The 21,575-nt window shown below is 41.1% G+C and overlaps 1 protein-coding gene across 4 annotated transcripts in view; it reads left to right on the forward strand.

Annotated features, from left to right (window-relative positions):
* Positions 1 to 21,575, forward strand: part of aff2 (AF4/FMR2 family, member 2) — a 209,306-nt gene that overhangs the window by 64,941 nt on the left and 122,790 nt on the right. For all 4 annotated transcript variants that reach the window (XM_080900657.1, XM_080900656.1, XM_080900658.1 and 1 more), the window contains 2 exons: positions 2,825 to 3,494; positions 4,711 to 5,144. In XM_080900657.1, coding sequence (XP_080756783.1) covers positions 2,825 to 3,494; positions 4,711 to 5,144 — 1,104 coding nt within the window. The remainder of the gene's footprint in view (positions 1 to 2,824; positions 3,495 to 4,710; positions 5,145 to 21,575) is intronic.

Here is a 21,575-nt window from a genome sequence, read left to right on the forward strand (position 1 = left end):
GATCTTTTATTCATGAGCCCGAGATGGAGAAGAGATGGGCTAATTTATTCACAGCTAACTTCACGGTGTGTAGTGTTTGCGTGCCAGTGTGTGAGTGTGCGCACACAGAAATTACATCTGTTCAGATTATTTGAATGCAATTCTGTCCTTTTTTGCGTTAATCTTTTGTAAATAAGGCTTGATTCTTTGCCCTGTTTAATTTCGGTATTTCCATGGTTTTCCTGCTTTGTTAGAGTCTAAAACTGAAGGATACAGTGAAGTGACGAAGAGATGAATGGTCCTTCCACTCGCATAGGTTCGAGTTGACGTTTTTTGTGACACACACAATCATAAGAATCAGTTCTATTAACCTCTATATTAGTGTAACCAGAGATGTTCAGTAAAGATGGTTGGGTGCTGGTTATTCATTGGTCCTGTGTAGAGCTGTAGGAGTGTACCATGTGTGACACCAGGGGACAGTGTTAAAATATGTGCAACCACCATAAATGAGCTACTCTTGTTGCTGGTTAGCTTAGACTTTAAAGATGCTTAAATGTGCTCGCTTAGAGCCTGTGTTATCTGGAAAGATGGAAGTCACGTTTTTTCTTTTTCCTTTTCTGCCAATAGCTTTTCAACGAATGAGCATTTTACCTACCCACGGAGCACCATCCCCACTGGGCTACACATTGTTGGTATTTTGGTGAACTGCCAGTACAGCACATATAATTACTTCTGATCCAAGCTGTCCAATCAGGACATTTGGCTGAATCTGAGCAGAGTATAGCTCTGGCAGACATACATGCCCATGACAAAACGTGGTCTCCACTGTGTTTGACACATGATGTGGGGTGCTTTCAGATTGTGAAGCGTTCCTTTCCTTCTCCATACTTTTTTTGTCCCATCATTAAGCTACAAGTTAGCATCAGTTTCATCTTTCCAAAGACTATTTTCAGAAATTGCTTTAAATGTATTTTTCACAAAAGTATAATCTGGTCTTGAGTGTTGCACCAACAGTTTGCACCTTGTTGTAAACTGTCTGTCTTTCCATTTATGACGGTGTGTCTACATTGTTGCCTTTGACAGTGATAAACCTACCTCTTTGAGGCTGTTCCTGGATATATTTGGTAAAGTTATCTTCTGTGGTCCTTAGTGCCTTTTGATGATGCTGACCTTCTTCATTTTCCAGAAGCCCAGCGTGATTTGGCTCCTCTTAGAGTTTGTTGGATGATCGGATTTTTAAGCCACTTTTGAGCTTCTCAAAAAAGTATAAAAATATCTATAATTCCTAAACAGCCCATGCAATACTTTTGTCAAACCCAAACAGTCTGCATTTCAATCATATATGTACAGTTTGATTTTACAAAAAATGTCATTGTCCAGATAATTATGGACCTCGCTGGGTTTTTACTTTTCCTGTTCTTGTTGTTGGTGATTTTAGTTAGTAATAGTTTAGCCTGATTTTTGTGTAACTGGTCAGAATAAAAAAGGAGAAAGTTGGCTCTGCCTGCTTCATAAACTATTGTCAAACCAGTGATGATTAGAAAAAGGGGGGCACCACAGTATAGCAATTATTATCAAATGGTACTTACACGGCCCTCTATTAGAGCAAATACTGGGGTGGTGTTATACTAATTTGTAATGTTGTGAAGTGGCACAAGCACTTACAATTCCCTCTTCAGCAATAAGACCTCTCCATGGATCATTGCATGTTATTACAGTATTATGTGGTTATTGACTGAAGCTGTTAGCATTGGAAAAACAAAACCACACAACATGTAGCCAAGAGTCTGACATTACTGAGGAGAATAAAGGATATAAGGAAACCTCACACGGATTATATATATATATTTGTTTTGCACTCCAATACTGGTACTATGACCTTCACCTTACATATTCATTATTCACAAATTCATTAAGCTCTTCAAATAAAGCAGTTTCACCTTGGCTCAAAAATTAGAATAAGGTTGTTTTCAACCTCACATTTATTTGACACTACCTTTTAATGTTAGCACAGGGCTGATTAGACGAGTGCAGGCTGTCAACTACCTGAGAAAATTTGTTGAGCAAACCTCAACACTGTTGTACAATAAAATTACAGGGCCACACTCGACATTGATCTCATTCAGTGTTTCCATTGTTCATCATTCATCTGCAGCTCATGATGAAATGTCACACGTAAATTATAGGCTGGAGATCTTGCATAATTCAGACTTGATTCATGATTAATATTTGCTACACAATTTGTAACTCTGGTAGAAAAAGGAAATGTCAATGGATAGGATAAAAATCTACTGGCCTTCACTTTTTCCCTGCTCCTCTTTCCTGACGTTTTGCAAGAATCCGGTTCCTAAAATAGAAGCGCTGAAACCGCTGCTGATTACCCGTGTCCTTTTTAAAATGCCAGATGATCAAATCGTGCAGTTTGATCATTAAAGAATCTGTCAATGACTGAAACCAAAGGTACTGCTGAGCTATTCTGAGGAACATCTCCATGTTACCAGGTAGAAGCTAAAGAGCTTTACCTTCATATATCAGTAAAACGTGCACTGTCCTCCAAGCCATTAATGCCTGAGAATCTGGGGTCAGGCTAATAATGATTCCTGCCCCATTAATTTTACTACTCCAGCCTGGACTGGACCCTCTTATGGGTGGCATGTATTTAATTAATCATCTCAACCTGATGTCTGGTCAGTGGTCACCCTATCTATCTCTCACTGTTCTTTTCCAGATGAGTAAAGAGGGCTTTTCATCAAACCTGTAAAAAAGGAAGAATGGAAGGCTTAATTAATACTCTTCTGTATCTCCCTTCCCCCTTGTCTTTTTTGTCTTCCTTCTCTCCTCTCAGACTAATAAAGGTGATGCATTGGCCAATCGTGTCCAAAACACGCTGGGCTCGTATGAAGAAATGAAAGACCTGTTAACCAGCCATTCCAACCAGAGCCACTTGGTGGGAATCCCCAAAGGAACAACAGCGAACAGCAACCTGCAGCAAGCCCCGACCACGTCAGCGACAGAGAGACCCGCCATAGAGCCATCCCAGCTTTTTAACGAAGCCCTGAGAGGAGGAGCAGGTGGAGGAGGAGGAGGTGGAGGAGGAGGAGCAGAGACAGGTGGGGACAAGAAGACAGGGAATACACCCTCTTCCTCTACAGCTTCAATGCAACCACCCCCTTCAACCACATCCTCATCAACAGCAATCCCACATCAGAACTCCAAAAAGTCCCGGAGCTCCATGGACTGGTCAAGGGGAGGCCACGGACAGAGCACCCAGGGGACAGGCCTTGTTGTGGGGTTAGGACAGAATGGGCAGGGGCAGGTGACAGCAGGAGCTACCACCAGCAGAGGTAAAATGTCTTTGTTGGATGAGCAGCAAAGACATGACGAGCTGTTCAGCTCACTCAAAGATGAACTTGGTCTAAAAGAAGATTCAAGCCCTTCTTCTTCCTCATCATCTTCCTCTTCCTCTTCTTCTAGAAGGCACTCATCCCACCCAGCCAAAACCCACCCACTCGCCGGTAAGTCGGCAAGAAAAAAAATCTGTAAAAGAAGACGTTTGGTTGTTTAACTTTCACATCTGTACTCTAAGAAAAATATCATGTAGACAGGCTAGCATGTCTACATGATATCATGCGTAGCAGGGTTTCTGGCAGTGATGGTGATAAGTATCCACCTGCTATAATGCTAGATGCTCAGTTAGTGCAAATTATACACAAGTCAAAGTTAGTTGATAAAAGGAGCGCAGGAATGCACATTTATAAAAATTGATGTCAGCTGCTTAAACTGACTTTTGATGGACCGTCTGCGAAATCCCTGCCTCGCTCTCTCTGCACTATAGTCAACGTATTTATTTAACATATTTATGTTTCTGTAGCAGCTCGTTCCCGTTCGGAGGAAAACACTCACCTTAATATGCGCTTGTGCTGAATGGGCAGCTGCAAAGGGTCACGGCCGCTTCACATTGCATCCAAAGTAGTTTAGGAGTATTGGTGCCATCACGTACATGCAAATGGCAACATTTACTTGATTCTTTAGTCTCTTTTTTAGCTTATTTACATTTGTTTCAAGCTGTGATTTTACATGCAAAAATGGCTAATAGGTAGGCTAATAAGATGCACGAGCTAATATTAGAGTTTATTTTTTTTTAAATGGTTCGTTAACTTAGGCCCAGCAGGCCAATGGGTTTGTATTATTTGGTAAAAGTAGTGCTGAGAATTGTTAAAACACTTTGTTCAAATTCAGCCTAGTTGTCTCGCCCCCACTACAACCTTTATGCTAACCTCAGCTAATACAATCCTAGGTTTAGCTTCATCTTTGGCTTAAATAGGAAAGTGGGATCACACCTCACCTACCTCTCAGAAAGTCCTTAATTCCAGGTGTCATCTGGTAAAAAGTCTCTTTATCTGTTTCTTTGTTATTTGCTTGAGCCATGAGCACAGATGAATCATTTGAATGAATAATTTCAGCAACAAACACACTCGGTCACCTTTTTGGGGAATTCATGAAAATTGACATCTGCATTCTATGATAACCACATCTTGCATTTGATTTCAGAAGCACGTTGAACACATCATTTGCTTTGATTGTGATTGGTTACATCCATCTGGGAGAGGTTCAGCATTTCAACCTTCATTAAGTTTTGCCAGCAGAAAGTTAAGCAACGCTGTGTTATAACAGGTGTTTCTTTGGTTAGTCTTGACTTTTGATTGTTGTGTTCTTTTTTTTTTTTTACAGATGGTGGCAACTTTCGATCTACTGCCATGGATGGTGGCCACTTTAAGTCTTCCACTAATGCAGAAAATGGTGGATATTTTAAATCCTCCCCATTTGAAAGTGAGACAGGCTCCCACCTCTGTACATCGTCCTCCCCGTTGGCTTCCACATCAGTTCTGACAACACCCACTCCAGGTCTAACCACGCCCACATCTGGATTGACCACGCCTACATTCCCACCTGGTAACCTATCAGGGAAGCCGATAGCTGTACAGCAGAAGCCTACAGCGTATGTTCGACCAATGGATGGCCAAGACCAGGCGCCTAGTGACTCTCCCCAACTTAAACCCCCTCTAGTGGCCACAGAGGGATTTAACAGCAGTCAGGCTTATGGAGGAAACTCTGGAAATGCGAAGAGTAAACTGCCCAAGCTGAGTCTCAACCACACAGGAGAGGTAAGCGAAGAATTACTGGAACGTGTTTTCCATATCTATATTAAACCAATGTGAAATAAATGGTCTTCACGGAATTAGTCTAAAACAGAAAATAAAATTTCAGTCCTTTAAATTATTCCTGATCATAGTATATAAGCCATCAGTTCACTTTACATAGAACTAGGAAATGTAATTGTGTACATATTCTGCAAATCTGTAGCATTTGGGGCTAGGTTACTTGAGGTTTAACCCATGTTAAGTTGGTTCAGTCCTCACCAGTGTTGGTCAAGTTACTTGAAAAAAGTAATCAGTAACTAATTACTTCCCCAAAAAAAGTAATCCCGTTACTTTACTGATTACTTATTTTCAAAAGTAATTAATTACTTAGTTACTTTTTAAAAACACGATTTACAACCTGAATAGGTGATAAAGCAATAGATCTTTCAGCCCAATTCTACTTTTTACTTCCGGAGCAGGTTATGTTCAAGATAACAAACCAACACAAAAACCAGTTTTGTGGAAAAAAGTGTCAGTATTCCTAATTTCCTCCCTGAAGAGGATCCATGTGAAATGTAGGATCGTATAGCAACTGTTTCCCCGTGTGGTCTTTAAGCAAGTTGAAGGAGTTTAACTGCTGTATAAAATAAACGCTTAGGACACCTAAATATTGCTACATATTAACGTCATATAAAATTATGTTAGCCTCCTTACCAGTTTGAATTTCTTGCCGTTTAACTGCACCTCAAATAAAACAGGTGAAAGGTCTTAGTCACTACAGCACAACCTTAAATGTATCACTGATGCTCTAATAATGGTGTTAAAATTACAGTCAAACGTTATGTTGTCTTAATGACAACAAGATTAATTGAACAACAGTGATTCACAGCAACATGGTGACTATACAGCAGCATTAGGGCCACAGAAGGCAGAGAAAATAAATAAATACGTGTCTGAATGACAGATTCATGCCAAAGAATGGAAACATAGTTTTTTGCAGTCAGTGTCATATTGTTTCACTTTTCAAGGTTAAAATGGAAAGAAATTCCTATTTTTGAACTCAATACCTGATTTTTCTTGACTTACAATTGAATCTCGTAAATTTCCCACTTTAAGCCATAAATGTCCACAGTTTCTGTCTTACATTTGCCGTTTTAATCAAACCTTTTTCTTTTGAAATGATCACTTTAACCTAATACATTTTCTTTTAAATGTGTCAATTTTTTAATGCAAATTTACAATTTTAATCTTGTAAATTTGAAATCAGTAAGTTTGCTAATATTTTTCTCATAAAATTGTCACTTTTTTTCCTCAGAAATTTTCATCTTTAATCTTTGAAATTTGCCCTGTATTTCTGGAAAATGTACAACTTTAATAACCACCTTTGTATAATCACTGTCACGGCGACTGAAGCCAGCAGACCATATCCTGTTTATGCTGAACTTTGTAGCAACTAGAGATGGACCGATCCGATATTACGTATCGGTATCGGTCCGATACTGACCTAAATGACTGGATCGGATATCGGAGAAAAATAAAAAATGTAATCCGATCCATTAAATATCACGAAAGCACCTCACAAAACTTGCAACACGCCGTAACTCGCCTCAGAACGTTAGCACGTCGGAGCAGTATGCATCACGTGATAGAGCGGCTGTGGCATGCGGGACCTGTCGGTGGTCTGGATAGCATTTGGAGCTTCGCTAGCAACCCGGCATTTCATCTCCGACAAAGTTATCCCGAGAGAAGTAAAGCAAGTGTGTAAGTCCATCTCTGAATGTTTGTAAAGCATTCCTGCGTTAAGCTTAACGAGCGATATATGGAGCGACTGCCTCTTCTTGCTGCTACTTCAATCATGAAACTGCTTAACGATCAGCTGATCGGCTTTTCTGTCGCGAGTCCGTGTCTCTAGTTTGCTTTTGGCCCACTTTGCACCAGAAAGAGGAAACCAGCGGCTGAACAACAGCAGCACGTTTAAGCTTGATCAGCTGTTGTTAGAATGTATTTAATATTACTTTCTACTCGAGGATCTTTTTCTACGTAGCTGACGGCTGGTAACTGTGCAGGGGCGGATCTAGCAAAGTTTAGCCAGGGGGGCCGATAGGGCATTAACAGGGAAAAGGGGGCACAAAGACATACTTTTCTTTCTTATTCTCATTTAAAATGTCGAGCTTTTAATAAATAATTATCTGAATCTTACACCCAAAGTTTTAATCTGATGTAAAATGAATAGAAGTCAATTACTGTATATAGTGACTATTAAGTCTAATATATATACCCTAGTAAGCTATAGTACTTTTTCCTTTGGGAAGGTACCATCTGTGCAGTCTGCAATTTTGTTGAAGAAAGATGTTGAATCTATTTAATATTTCTTGAAAAATAATTGATTTCTGTGCATTTTTTTTCACACTGCATCAAATTAAGGTTGATTACGTTGATTAAGCATCATGAGGTGGAGCGTGAGGGGTGGTTCCCTATTTTTTATTTATTTATTTTTGTTGTTGCTGGGAGTTGGAACCCTATTAGTTAGGTTGCTTAATATTTACGCTAAGTACTCTTTAAAATACCAGAATAAGGAGGATGGTGTAGGTTTAAGTTTATTAGATTGATCAGTATTGCTGAACTATGAAATAATTTTTTTTGCATACAGGTATAACAGAATAGCTTTAGTGTAGTTGTTGTTTTAAACTTGAGTATGAACTTATACAAAATGCAGCAAGATATTTAAAAAAATCAGTTTTGTTGATTAAAAAACATTATATCGGATTCATATCGGTATCGGCAGATATCCAAATTTATGATATCGAACATAAAAAAGTGGTATCGTGCCATCTCTAGTAGCAACATACAAAAATTTTAAACTAGTAAATCACATGGATGCAATGCTGTTTAACAAGTTTTCATTTAATCAAGCCAAAGACTAGAAAATATGGTGAAGCAAATCTTCCCTTTGGCTTCACCTGCACAAGTGCCGAGGTAGGTCTCCCTGCAGAATTGGTTTTCCCTTCGTCAGGAGCAGCGCTGGGCTCTTCAAATCACAGACAAACAGCATCCCACATTCTTGATTTTTAGTTCACAAACACTTGTTGTAATGACTAACTACTCCTGACATTTTGGAGATATTAGCTCTTTATACAGCAAAGTTACAGCGGTATACAAATAACATCAGGCTGATCCTGCCACGATTTGTCTAAATCACAGACAAACAGTATCCCACAGTTGTTTATGTTTTTAAACCCATTTTGCACAGAGAGACATTTTTGAAAAATGTATTGACAGCAATGTTGAACATTATTACACAGGAAAAAAACAACTACGTGTAAAATAATTACACCGTGACGCCTCTGCCTTTGTAAATAGAGGGACAGTAACTGCGTGTTTATATGTAAGCCTGTAAATACTGCAGATAGAGACAAAATACTGTTAATCTGACAATCTGCAGTTCATCTCACGTAAACAATAACGTGGCGCACAGCATGACATGAAAAAGGCACATACCTTTGGCGTTGCGTGACGAACTCTGTATTCCTCTCCACACATAAACGCAAAAAAGGAGTTTTTAAAAATCTCCGTTTTCAGTGATTCGAAACGCCGTTTACGTGTGGACGAAACAGCTGCATTTTCAAAATAACCGTGTAGGTGCGGACGTAGCGTAAAAGAGTTAGTAGTTTATTTTCTTACTACCTGTAATTTATTGCAGATTACTTGTATTTGCTTAATTGTTTACTAAATGTTTGAGGTGTGAACTAAACCGCAATGGAGCAAAATATGGGTGTGTGTGGTTGGAGGATGTGTGTGTGCGGGGGGGGATTTTTCTTGTAAAATAAAGGGGGGCCCAGCAAAAATACTTTGGGAACCACTGTATTAGACAAATACTGATGCTAACTGTAAAATAAGTTATCACACTAATGGCTCTATACCGCAGCACTACTTGTCCTGGAGAGTGTATAGTAAAATAGACCCCTCCTAACTTGACACATAAAATTATTCATGAGCATCTGTGTGAGACCGTTAACAGCGACACATACTGTCATTTTGCTTCTGATGTCATGAGCCTGAGTGCGTGTTTGCAATTTTTGATTACATTCCAGTCTCCTGTAATATTTCCTTAAATATTATCTCGGTGAATATTCACACTGGCTAATTGTCCCGACAAAACCAGAATCTCTCGCTCGCTCGCCTTCTCCAAACAGAACCAGGACTTGATGATGATGTGCATGTGTCTCTATGTGTGTGTGTGTGCGTGCGTGTGCGTGCTATGTGAAACTAGTAGTTGACAGGCGAGTAGTCATCCATATCGAGCAAGCCAGCTGTTCCTCTGCTTTGATAGAGCTGGTGTGTGTCTGTGTGTGTGTGTGCGTGTGTGTGTGTGTGTGTGTGTGTGCAGCGCTGCAAATGAGCCCAAGATGGAGCTTTGAGCATATGGCACAGAGAAGGAGAAAGCAGGGGGAGAGAAGGAGGGAATTAAAATATACTTTCGACACTTTCTTATGGCTGCTGAGAGAGAGCGAGAGAGAGAGAGTACATTCATGGCCATGAGTGTTTCTTTCACTTTGTTTTCTCCCACACATCCATGGATGCTCCGTTATCGCCTGCTTTCTGTTTAGTTTTTTCTTTTTGTTTTTTTTTTGTTTTTCACTCCTCTCATATTTATCCTGACGAGAGTTTATTGGAAGCAGAATGCAAACTCAATACGAACCGAGAGGGGGGAGTGGGGGTGAGGGGTGACACAAGAGGAAAAAAGGGGAGACTGATGATGTGAAGCACGGGGCGGCGGAGGGAGGGAAGGAGGGTGGGCAGAAAGAGGAAAGAGGGGATAGAGAAAGACAATGACTGACTGATTACAGCACCTTATCATCGCTGTATTTGTTCTGGTTAGATGAGTTATTGGATGCGTTCTGCAGCTTAAACAGCAAAATAGCAGCAAATCAGAGGACTGAACCAAAAAGCAAATGAAAGACTCGAAGAATCCCGCTGCTCGTTTCATGCCAGCAAGCGAGGGGGGGGGAAAGATGTCCGTTTTGGTGCCTTTTGATTGGTGTACGAACCGAAACTTTGGCTACAGTGTAGCAGCAGAATCTTTAATGTGTTTCCAGTGAAAGAGATCCTTAAAGCTGATTTTTCATGGAACATTTTTCAAATGAGTTCAGGTGTAATGAATGTGTTGGAAATCCTCGATATTAGAGTCATGGCTGTGTTGTTGAGTGTGTGCAATAAACCTTTAAACTGCTTTGAAAGTGTTCTGTTAGCACTATAGAGTTATCGATCAGCGCGCTTTATCTCCAAGTGCGCTCGGACGCGCACGCGTGTGTTTGTGAGCGAGCGAAAGATCGAGAGAGATAGAAAGAGAGAGAGCGAGAGTAAGCAGAGAGAGGGAGAGAGAGACAGAGAGAGTGATAACACTATTGATCTGTTCCTAACAGTTACAGTAGGCTTAAATCTACCTCTGGTCGCACACACACATGCTGTTAGTTGTTGTCAGCAGCTCACAGCGAGGCGCTGCATGGTTTCACTTTGGATTGATCCGCTTTGAGATATTGTTACGTTGAGTCATTACTGCTGTAGCCTCATCACATAAACATGCAGCCAAATAACAGCCAACAATAACATAACAAACCGCTCAGAGTTCAAGTTACGAAGTTACGATTCACGCGACGTGACAGGTTTTCAAACATACATAGAAAGATTTTTACTAAGCATAAAGACTGCGGGCTACTCTGGTGTCCCGTCTCACATGGAAATAAACTATGACAGAGGAGCCTGCGTTCAAACTGTCACCTGTGTCCATATATGTATATATTAAATATAGCTCTACACATTGGGCTACTTTCACAGGCTGTGAAGCAGTTTGCACAATTACAAGCATACTGTAAGCTCACAACGTGCTCGTTCAGAAATGCTGACACATCACCTGCTGCAGTCCCGAATGTTTGCGTCAGACTCTCTGGAGAGGCAGCTAAATGATACCAAAGACTGCTGCAATGGCGCCGCGTCGAGCCTGCCGGGAGGGGAAAGTTGAGATGGGAAGGGTTGGTGGCTGCGTAGCTGATTGGCTGTGACTGAACTTTTGAGATTGTGTGCTAGTAAACGGAGATAAGGAGGGAAATAAGAAGGTAATGGCTGCAAGCCCATTTGCCACCCACTTAGCTGCGCTAAAATTTGATTGAAACTTGTTAAATTTACACAAAAAACAGCTCGATAAACGCAGTAAAGTGATACACAGGGACACCTTTGCAGGGCTAAACACCCTATTTTAAACCACAAGCATCTGGTGGTTCACGCTCCAGTCACACAAAGAAAAACAGTGACTGGAGACAGCAGCACAACCAAAGTGACAAAGTGACTGTGTGCAGTGAACGCGCAGCCATATTTCCTTTGAACTGCTTGCTTCAAAGACGTGGAGCAGGTGTGCGAGCGCTCAGTCGGTTGTCTTCGAAGCAATTTGGTGCCTCAAGATGGCGACAAAACAGCCATCATAAAAGCTGTTTATTTTTATTTGTTTAAACCAACAGATTCTTCTTTGATAACACTAAACAGGAAAATTTATTGCACTGACTTTTCATTTGAAGGCACCTTTAAAACCTTCGTCCTTAATAATTCCCCTGCATGTGCAGTTTCCCGCTGGCTCACTATCCTTAAACAAAAACACTATCGTATTTAGGAAAGAATTGTCTTCTCTCCTCAAAAACCACTCAAGCTGTCACGGCGCTGACATTCAGCTGCTTCCAGTCTGCATTCTTGTTCGGGTAAACAATGTTCAAGTCAAGTGGATACACAAGTGCGTCTGTGAGGCCCTGCAAGCAAGACTGCAAGAAGGTAAACATGGAGGTGACAGGTGACATTTCCAACAGCACTGTGACAACTTTCATTTACATGTAGTTCAAAGTATGGCGCTGATGTAATTTCACACTGATTTGAAGGCCCGCTGTGGTGTTTCCGTGAGGCGCGTGTGGAGGTGCACGCGGCGCCTCGCCGCTAATGTAGCGGTAAATAAGAAGCAGGGTAGACTAAGACCTCCAGTCAGTAATCACTGCGAGGCTAACACCAACCAAATCAATTCGGCTCTCAGAGAATGCATTCATTTATGCCTTTTTGGATGAAAAGATTCTGCCTTTATATAACACAGTGGCTTGATAAAAGGAGCGCGGGAATGCACATTTATAAAAATTGATGTCAGCCCGAGAAGCTGCTTAAACTGACTTTTGATGGACCGTCTGCGACATCCCTGCCTCGCTCTCTCTCTGCACTACAGTCAACGTTCTTTATGTTTCTGCAGCAGCTCGTTCCCGATCGGAGGAAAACACTCACCCCAATGTGCTCTCGTGCTGAATGGGCCACAGCAAAGGGTCACGGCCGCATCCAAAGCAGTTGAGGAGTGTGGGTGCCATCGAGTCCACATCGAGATGGGATACTCTGCGTTTAATAACAGAAATTTAATTTTTCAAAATTTTCAAATATCAATCTTCACAGCACAAGTGCAGGGAGTTTATGATTATCCTAAAATTGCTGTCACTCGTGCTTTCACGTATCAAAACTCTTGATAATCTTGAACAAAACGATATTTTTCAGCAAAGTGAAAAGAGTCAAATCATCCCCCGAGAGGTAACCTGGAACATTTAGACGCTGCATTTAGATCCTGCTGGTAACTTATCAAATCTACCACATTATGTAACCCCACAGACATAATTCATGACTGCTCCTAAAATGGGTTCATGTATCACATAGTGAACTTTGAGGTGTTGGCCAAAAAAACGAAAAAGAACTATGACTGTTTGAAAATGTTGACACCATCATTTCGACCCCATAGAGCAGCGGTGGGCAACTCCAGGCCTCGAGGGCCGGTGTCCTGCAGATTTTAGATCTATCCCCGATCCAACACAGCTGATTCAAATGTCTAAATGACCTCCTCAACATGTCCTGAAGTTCTCCAGAGGCCTGGGGCCCGTTCTTCGTACCTCGCTAAGTAAGTTAGCTGGATTAGATTGTTGACGATTTCGCGTGATCCCGGATCGTTCGGTTCCCCGAAGCTCATCCGGGACTTGCTGTCATAGCAACAGAGCCTTAAGCGTAAACCTGCTCGGGAGCAGGTTTACTTTATGTAAACAGGATTAGATCGCGGCCACGCAGGTATGTCCGCTTCATGTATACGAAAGCAACAGCGATATTCCACCACTGTTTCACCATAAATAAATATTATCAATGTAACTAAAGATAATGCAGCACCTGATCCATTTATTGATTTCACACAGATACATACAGGTCATTCCCTAAAAAAGGGAAATGTACTATTAACATTCTATCACATGTATGTGATTATTACAGATGTAATTCATATTTCAGAGTAGCAATTGCAAATTACTTTGTGTAATCAAGATGAGAGACCACGGCTATAAAAGCGAAGGTGGATTTGGGAAGTCTGTCGCAGCCATATCCTGTCCGTATACGCGAGCCACCCATTGCGGAAGGTGCAAGATTGATAAGGAGAGTTTTCAGAATTCAGTGTACATTGCGGGACAGACAGGATCCTTTAGCTCAGCGACAGTGTGCTCATAGAGAGATATCGATTTTCCCGTGAGGGTATTATTCACTTAACCAACTTGTTGACGAGGGGGTGCAGGACCACCACCTGTCTTTTTTTTGCTCTGCCCTTTTCTTGGTTGCTGTTATAAACAAACAGATCATTCCAGGGTCTCTTTCCAAGAGACGAAAAGCAATATAAGTGATAAATATTACCATTCTGTAGAATATTCTTATATTTCACTTTTACCTGTTCCCATGTTCTAGTGGGTCCTGTTGTGGCTCTAATGTGAAAGGGGATATAATATAACATATTATAATATAATATAATGTAATATAATATTGGATAATATAGTGTGATATGATAAATTTACCCTACCGCCTACTGGTGTTGGCCAGAGGGGCCGATGGCGCGATATGGCAGCCTGGCTTCTGTCAGTCTGCCCCAGAGCAGCTGTGGCTACAACCGTAGCTGCCTCCACCAGTGTGTGAATGTGAGAGTGACTGAATAGTGGCATTGTAAAGCGCTTTGGGTGCCTTGAAAAGCGCTATATCAATCCAATCCATTATTATTATTATTATTATTATTATTATTATTAAATTACTTACGAGTTTAATTTGTCAGCAACTTTCTGCCAGCCCTCGCTCCTTGCTTTTGCAGCCTTTGCAGTGTTCCCTTGCGTTCTGATTAAACTCTGAAACTCCTGAAATCCCTCACTCAAGAGTTCTTGCTCTGCTGCCGAAAAATACCGAGCGCGCTCCGTCGACATTTTCGCCGACCAATCAGAGGGTTGCCGATCAATGTTTCCACTATCGATGCGTAGCCCCTTTTACGACACCCAGTGATGTCACATTACTGCGTCCAGCTGTACTAATCGTCAACAGCAGGTGTGTTCGGGGAACCGGATTAGCGAGCTCACGGTTAGCGCGATGGTTTGGTCTTGGATGTGTCATTTGATCTTGGATGTAGTGAGCGACGTACGAAGAACGGGCCCCTGGTAACAAACTGATCATGTGATTCAGGTGTTTTGACCCAGGGTGAGATCTAAAACCTGCAGGACACCGGCCCTCGAGGACTGGAGTTTCCCACCCCTGCCATAGAGATTAATGTAAATCCCTGTTTGCCAAAACATACAGGTTACACACATTTAGATACAAAGACGGCTACAGCATGAGCCAGAGAGGCCAGATGGGTGAAATCTGGAGTAGATCAGATGGACTGGACGGGCTGCAGACTGAGACAGAGCGGTGTGAATCGTGGATGAGAGAGGTCTGGCTGAAAGAGCAGGCAGATGTGGACGAAATTATAAAGTGTCGCTGTTGCGCTTTTGCAAGAATGAATATATTAAATTAAATTAACGTGTTTCTTATTTTGCTGTAGCCAACTGTGAAGTCGATTGTGAAATGTAGGCACGTGACCGGCTCAATCTGTTTCACAGTGAGCGCTCTGTTTTTAATACCTTCTTTAATTTAGCTTAACTGAATATGACTCATTGTTTTAAAAGAACAACAATTCCATACTTTTCTTCTTCTGCTAAAACTTAATTGTCTACATGTGTCAGGTACTGTGTTGTTTGTACTGAATTATAAACTATACATACCTCTACAATCAGTAATGAAATCATCTAAATCGTTTTAAAACGAATTAAATCCCTAAAATGTAAAACATTACTTACAAATCTTACTTATAATTATAGCAATTAGATGGAAATTAATAACTGAACTTCTTCAAGAATTGACATCTGTGCCGTCACTGCTGTTGCTGCAGGACGAGGTCAAAATGGCCCCGCTGGTGGATCTCGTGTTGTAAAACTGGTGTGTGTTACTGTCATATGCCAATTTGCATATTAATTTGCTACGTTAAGCATCTTTGAGGAAGATAAGCCGGTGCGATTCAGCAGCAGCTGTGCTGATTTATTAGCAAGTGTTTGTGGAGTCATTGTACTAAAATCCCCCTGCTATGGGTAGAAATGGTTGTTGTGTCGACATTAAGCTTTAGCTGTGGTGGTTTACATGTAGCTTTTCTTACCAATCTGAACAGCACTTATCCGCCTCTCTAAAGCAAGGGGACATTTTTAAAGCTGCGCTTAACGATCTGACTGCCCTCATTAAGTTTCCACAATAAACCCACATTACTCGACTGTTCCAGTGTTTCAAACACGAGGACAACAGAGTCTGTGATTGGCTGCTGAATACAGTGGCGCTGTTAAAAGGCCCCTAGTATTTTCTTCAGGAGTGGGTGCAGACCAAAACAGAGGTAAAAAAGAAAAAAGCAAGTTAAAGCATGAACATAAAGGCAAATAGAGTATGCACGTGTGTGTATGCGGGAAGCAACTGGCATCCACAGACCAGAAAATGAGTGACATCTGGGCAACAAAGAGCAAAATAACTGCCAGCAATGTGAAGTAATTAGGTTGCTCATCTTTTAGTCGGCTGACTGAAGCGACTACAAGCGAGTGTGTAGGAGACCGTTGACTGAAACATGATGGGATAGTAAATACAGTGGTCCCTCATTTATTGCTGGAGTTATGCTCTAAAAATAACCCGCGATAGGTGAAATGTGTGAAGTAGCCAGCTTTATTTTTTACAATTTTAATAGATGTTTTAAGGCTGTAAAACCCCTCGCTACACATTTTATACACTTTTCAAACCTTCGTAGAAAAATAAGTCCAGTATTATAGAATGAAACCAAAGATCAAACCCTGTTTTCGGGTCCAGAACATGAGAATAGAGCAGCTGCGAGAGAATTCAACATTAATGAATCAAAGGTACGGGAGCAGAGGAAGCAAGAAGAATGAGTTGGGTAATGTTTGACTTATCTGACTGTTTTGTTTCGCTTAATGTGCCTTTTAATCCGAAAAATACAGTAGCTTCTACCTTCCTTTAGCATCTCCAGAATTCCAACATTTTATGCCATGGTTAGCATCGTCCTCTGCCTTCTGGGAGCTACCACAGGTGTCTTTGATGGTGCAAAACGTTTCGTCAGCATTGTTGTGTTTGTTAGGGAGAAAACTTACAAACAAACAGTACAGCACTTCAGAGTCACTCTGCTAGCGATCGAAGATTTATGTAAATTTGACAAGCTGAACGCTTTCTGTACTGTACAGGAGACACGGCACGAGATTGACTTACAATGGTCTACAGCCAATCAGGACACAGAACACAATGCGCTGTTAAATAAAAAAAGAAGAAGCATGCAAAATTGCAAAAATTGCACACACACAAAAAATCAGTGACACAGCGAGGCCGCGAAAGGTGAACCACTGTATATCAGGTTACTTATGCTGTGTGGTTGAGTGAGGGGTGTCCATATGTAAAATGTTTGAGGAATCTTGTTCTCTCACACACACACACACACTGGATTGGATGAACAAAAAAAATTAAAACAGCAATAAAGATTCCGTCAATTATATTTTGGCACTTGTTAATATACCTTGGCAGTCTGCACATGTAAAGTCACACTTCGATCGCTCTGTGTACACACTGCTGTTAAAAGGTTGGGTTAAATTATAGGCTGCTGGACTGTTGAAGGTTTGGCTTCTTTAACCCTAAAGCCTTTTTGAGCGAATCCACCCCGCTGGGACAGAGTTTAACCCAAAGAGAGAGAGAGAAAACTTTTAAAGAAGAGTTGTTCCTGGAGATAAAGACAGAAATAATTGTCACACGTGGTCAAGTTAAAGGCTACGCGCCCGTCTGCCGCCCATCAAACATGAGAGAAGTGGAGCAGTTTTGCTCAAGACGAGTCAAGCTGAGAAGTCTCTCTGCAAGAAACACTTGATTGCTGTGATTGCCTCAACGGGGTGTGCTGCAAAAGACTCGTCCCACTATATTCGGCCATGACATTTTCATTAATGTTTTTTTTTAATCACGTCTTCCTCATTGAAAAGAAAGCAGCAAAGTGTCTCTTAAAGAGTAGAGAGCAGCTAGCAAGAATTTCACCTTATTTTAGAGAAAATTGTGCTTTTATCTTTTCTGTTGTGAGCAGAAAGGCACCACTTGTGTGTGAAGTGACACAAGAAGCAGCCATTAAAAACACTGTTTATTGTTTGTTTTTCAGTAAGCTATGTATTCCAAGCCACGGAGCAATTTACTTTACGTATACTGCAGAAGTCAACAAATGCTTAAGGAAGCCTTCCCTGTTTGTACATTCATTACTGTAACAGTGCAGATGGATGGCCGGGCAGACGCAGGGGAGTAATGGAGAAATGTGGGGAGAAGGGTGTGTATAAAATTACAGTCTATAGAAATACCTTCTCTGAGGAAATAAAGAGGAGGCAGGAGAAAGTGGCGGCGGGGGATAAAATATTTTCTCACTTGCAGCAGAACTAGAAGAGAGTTATGAGGAGTCTGCCAATGCAGCAAACAGCTGGCTTCATTTGCATAATACCCATCAGGCCCCTCTTTCCCCGAGGCTGCCTGTCAACTCGCGGCCGAGCGGTATGTACACACGAGCACGCACGCGCACAACTTTTCAGTATATCAGTAGCTATATATTTGTCTTTTCTCCCTGCAAAGTAGCAATTGCGTATCACGTCATGTGATTTCAAAGCTTCCCTGTGACTCACTGGAAGCTTTTTAACGCTTTAATTTATTTGAGTTTCATAAAGCCGACTAATTGCCTCTGCAAAAAAAGGAAGGAAGATGAAATGATTCAGCCTTTGTGCTGATAATAAAACGATCATAAAAATCATCTTCTAGAAACAAAGAGCACAGTTCCATGAATCAAACTCGCCTCGAGTGGCTGCAGGGATACGGAGAATGCTTGGGGAGAAATATACTTAAAGACGAATAGCATGGGAGAGGTCTCCCACCACGATGGCGCTGCCGGGGTGTCATCACGGCAATAGTCGCCCCGTGATAAGAGAGATCACAGAGGAGAGAGGGCTGCAGCCCGGGCTCGCCACTGCGGCAGGATCTCAGAACAGCTGAGACCGCCGTCAGGTTTGTTACGAGGTAGCAGGTGCCGGGCCGGCGTCATGTTATGTGGAGATGTACAGGAACAGTCTAAAGTGCATGGCTGCAATGCTTAACATTGCACAGAGTGCTTTAATCTAAGAGAGAGCGCACACAGCGTATTGGGTGAATTAATGTGGATGCCACATGAGTAGTTAGTCATTTCAAGATGCTGTTTATAAGAGACGGAATATGATTTCAGATGAACTGTTTACCCCGAGGATTAACATTATAGCTCTGCTTACTGGATTAGCTGCAGTGATCTCTGCAGGCGCTATAATAGGCTGATGGTGTGTATTATGGCCCCTCAGAGTGCAGTCATCTCGCCCCTAAGTAAAGGCCCCTCCAACTCCCTCTCTCCTTCACACCATTTAAATTAGACACTTTTCAAGAGGCTGGTCAGATAAAAGTGCTGTTTTAATTCAAAAATGTTTCAAGCCACGCATGGCTGGTGAATCCGAGGTCCGCAGTTCAAGTCGGTGGAGGCTGGACCGCTCGACACGCACAGCGAACTCCTAGCGATCGTTGACCGGGGGGGGGTCAGGCAGTCAATCCCTGCACTTTCACAGCCTCTGCTAGAGTGATTTAGGGGGTTTAGAGTGCCAGCGGTAGCATGTAGCCAGTGTCACGGGTTCACACAGTCAAAGAATGAAATTCATAGTCTAAAGCCAGAGTGTGTGACATTCTAATAAAATAATTATGGGCAGTGGTGGAAGACGTGTTTGAGAAAGCAAAATAGACAGCGAGTCCTTTTAGACTGTAATTATCAATATTGACCAATTATTATTTTATTAAAACAGATTTTTATGTGTTATTAGGGGATCGTGGCTCTAAACATTCAGGGGGATGCAGAGCCAATGTAAAGGTTGCCTCATGTAAATCCACTGTGATCAGTAGAGCGATGTGGAATAAAACTGAATAATTACTGTTACTTTTGCTAATTTGATTGAGTACAGCCTTACTGAGAAATAGCAGCCATCAATAAAAGCTTTTTAAAAATAGTATCCAATTTTCCAATCCAATTTTATTTATAAAGCACTTTAAAATACCCAGCACAGGAACAAAGTGCTGTACAGAAAATAAGTTTTTGACATAACCCTGAGGTCATGCTGCTGCTTCATTTGTAATGCACTTGAATGGTGTGAATTCCCAGAGGTTCAATTAATCATTTCACCAAAAACTGACAGGCAGTGAACATGCAGGCTTAGTGGACCCGGGGGACTCGGGACCGTTGCCTGTTTAGACCAGCTGGTAATCCAGACTTAAAGAGAATAATGTTAAGTTTTCTGTGAACAAATGCAAATCGTGTCCATGCAGCTTATATTATTGTTCACCTCAAACACTGCTGTGCTAGCTTTTGGTCTAAAACCTTATTTTAAAGCTTTCAAAAGTGATATTAACAGTGCATTAAATTGCAGTATGAGGTGACTGTATGATATGAAAGGTGTCACAGGCATTTCTAACCTGACTCTGCAGTTTCCCTGGGCTTTACAGACCGTTTAACTGTCTTTCACCTCACTGGTGCAAGTTTACTGTTTTCCACTGCAGCAGGCAGTTCACATGGAAAGCTCAGGTGTACTGACTGTACAGCATCTTAATCATAAATAATTTGACAGAATAAAAAAAACAAAACCCTGATTGCTTTTGTCCCTGCTACCATCACGGGTTTTTTTTAAGTTGATTAACTATTAACCTTCAAAATGAAATCATTAAGTCCACTATTTCCAGTTAATATGTTATACTGTAGCTATATAACAGTTCTACTAAGATTATTATACCCATTATAACATAGTTATATTTAACTAATTTATAATATTTAACATATGAACTATTCATACATTACTTAAGTCAGCAGGTCAGTTTGACCCAGAACAGCAGAGATGTCACATGTTACTTTATCTACATCACTACATAAAAAAAAATTAAATTATAAAATAAAATTTTAAAACATTTTTTATGCAAAACAAGTGAATTATCCCCAATGAGCCATGATCTGTGAGAGGTAAAGAAGACCATTACAGCAAATATTGATTGAAATGGTTAGTAATGGAGTTAATAATGAGATAAACAATGTTTATTGGGATTGTTTTCGTTTCTGATCCTTTTGGATAAGTAAACATGCCCTGGGTCAAGATCATTGGTGTTCCTGAGAAACAAACGTAACAGGAAGGTTAATTATATTCAGCTCTCCAATGGAGTTAAGTTAACAATACGGCCACAAACTCAAATTGCACTTCTTTACTACAAAGCTGATATGTGAGTGGGCAAGCACAGCCAATCAATCAATGGAAATTATACTTTTAAATACTTAGTTATCAAACAAGTTTACATGAATCAAAAACAATCAGTGTTAGCTTTAAGTAGAGGAGCCAGAGTTTCTGTACTGAGTCGATAGAGAAGATATACCTGCGGGGCCGGTACATTAAAGCTGTTTCCACTACAGCTTACAGTTGAATAGTTTGTGGAGGTCAGAGGCTGAGAGAGCATCTGAAGCTGCTGCTGCACATCTGACATGTTAAACTAACGACGTCTCATATGTCTTACAGTCGTGATACACAGACTAGAAAAAAGTGAAAACCCACATTTCAGCTGACTAATGGCAGCACTTTCTGTTCATTATATCTCAGGATATTATTTCATCAGATTTAGTTGGAGCCACTGGTTCTGCAAGTACATTCATTCTTTTATGTGCCCACATGGTGCCAAATAAAGTGGATTGCCTGCTCGACTATAAAAAAGAGCTATTTTATATTGCTGCAGTGGTAGTGCATGGATCACCCTTTATATCTATTATAGGTCTGTAGACAGCTCCTCATAATACCCTACAGAACTTTGTATTTGGTCCAAAGTACAGCTGAGATTTTTTTAAAAATTGGACTTATTTCCACTTCCTTCTTGTGCCAAACACATTCCTAACACGTTACTGAAAGCTGCTCTGTGTCTGTGCTCGAGCTATTTGGGTAAAAAACATTTTAGCTAATCTTT

Source organism: Rhamphochromis sp. 'chilingali' (genome assembly GCF_963969265.1).
Source record: "Rhamphochromis sp. 'chilingali' genome assembly, chromosome: 13".
Classification (NCBI taxonomy): Eukaryota; Metazoa; Chordata; class Actinopteri; order Cichliformes; family Cichlidae; genus Rhamphochromis; species Rhamphochromis sp. 'chilingali'.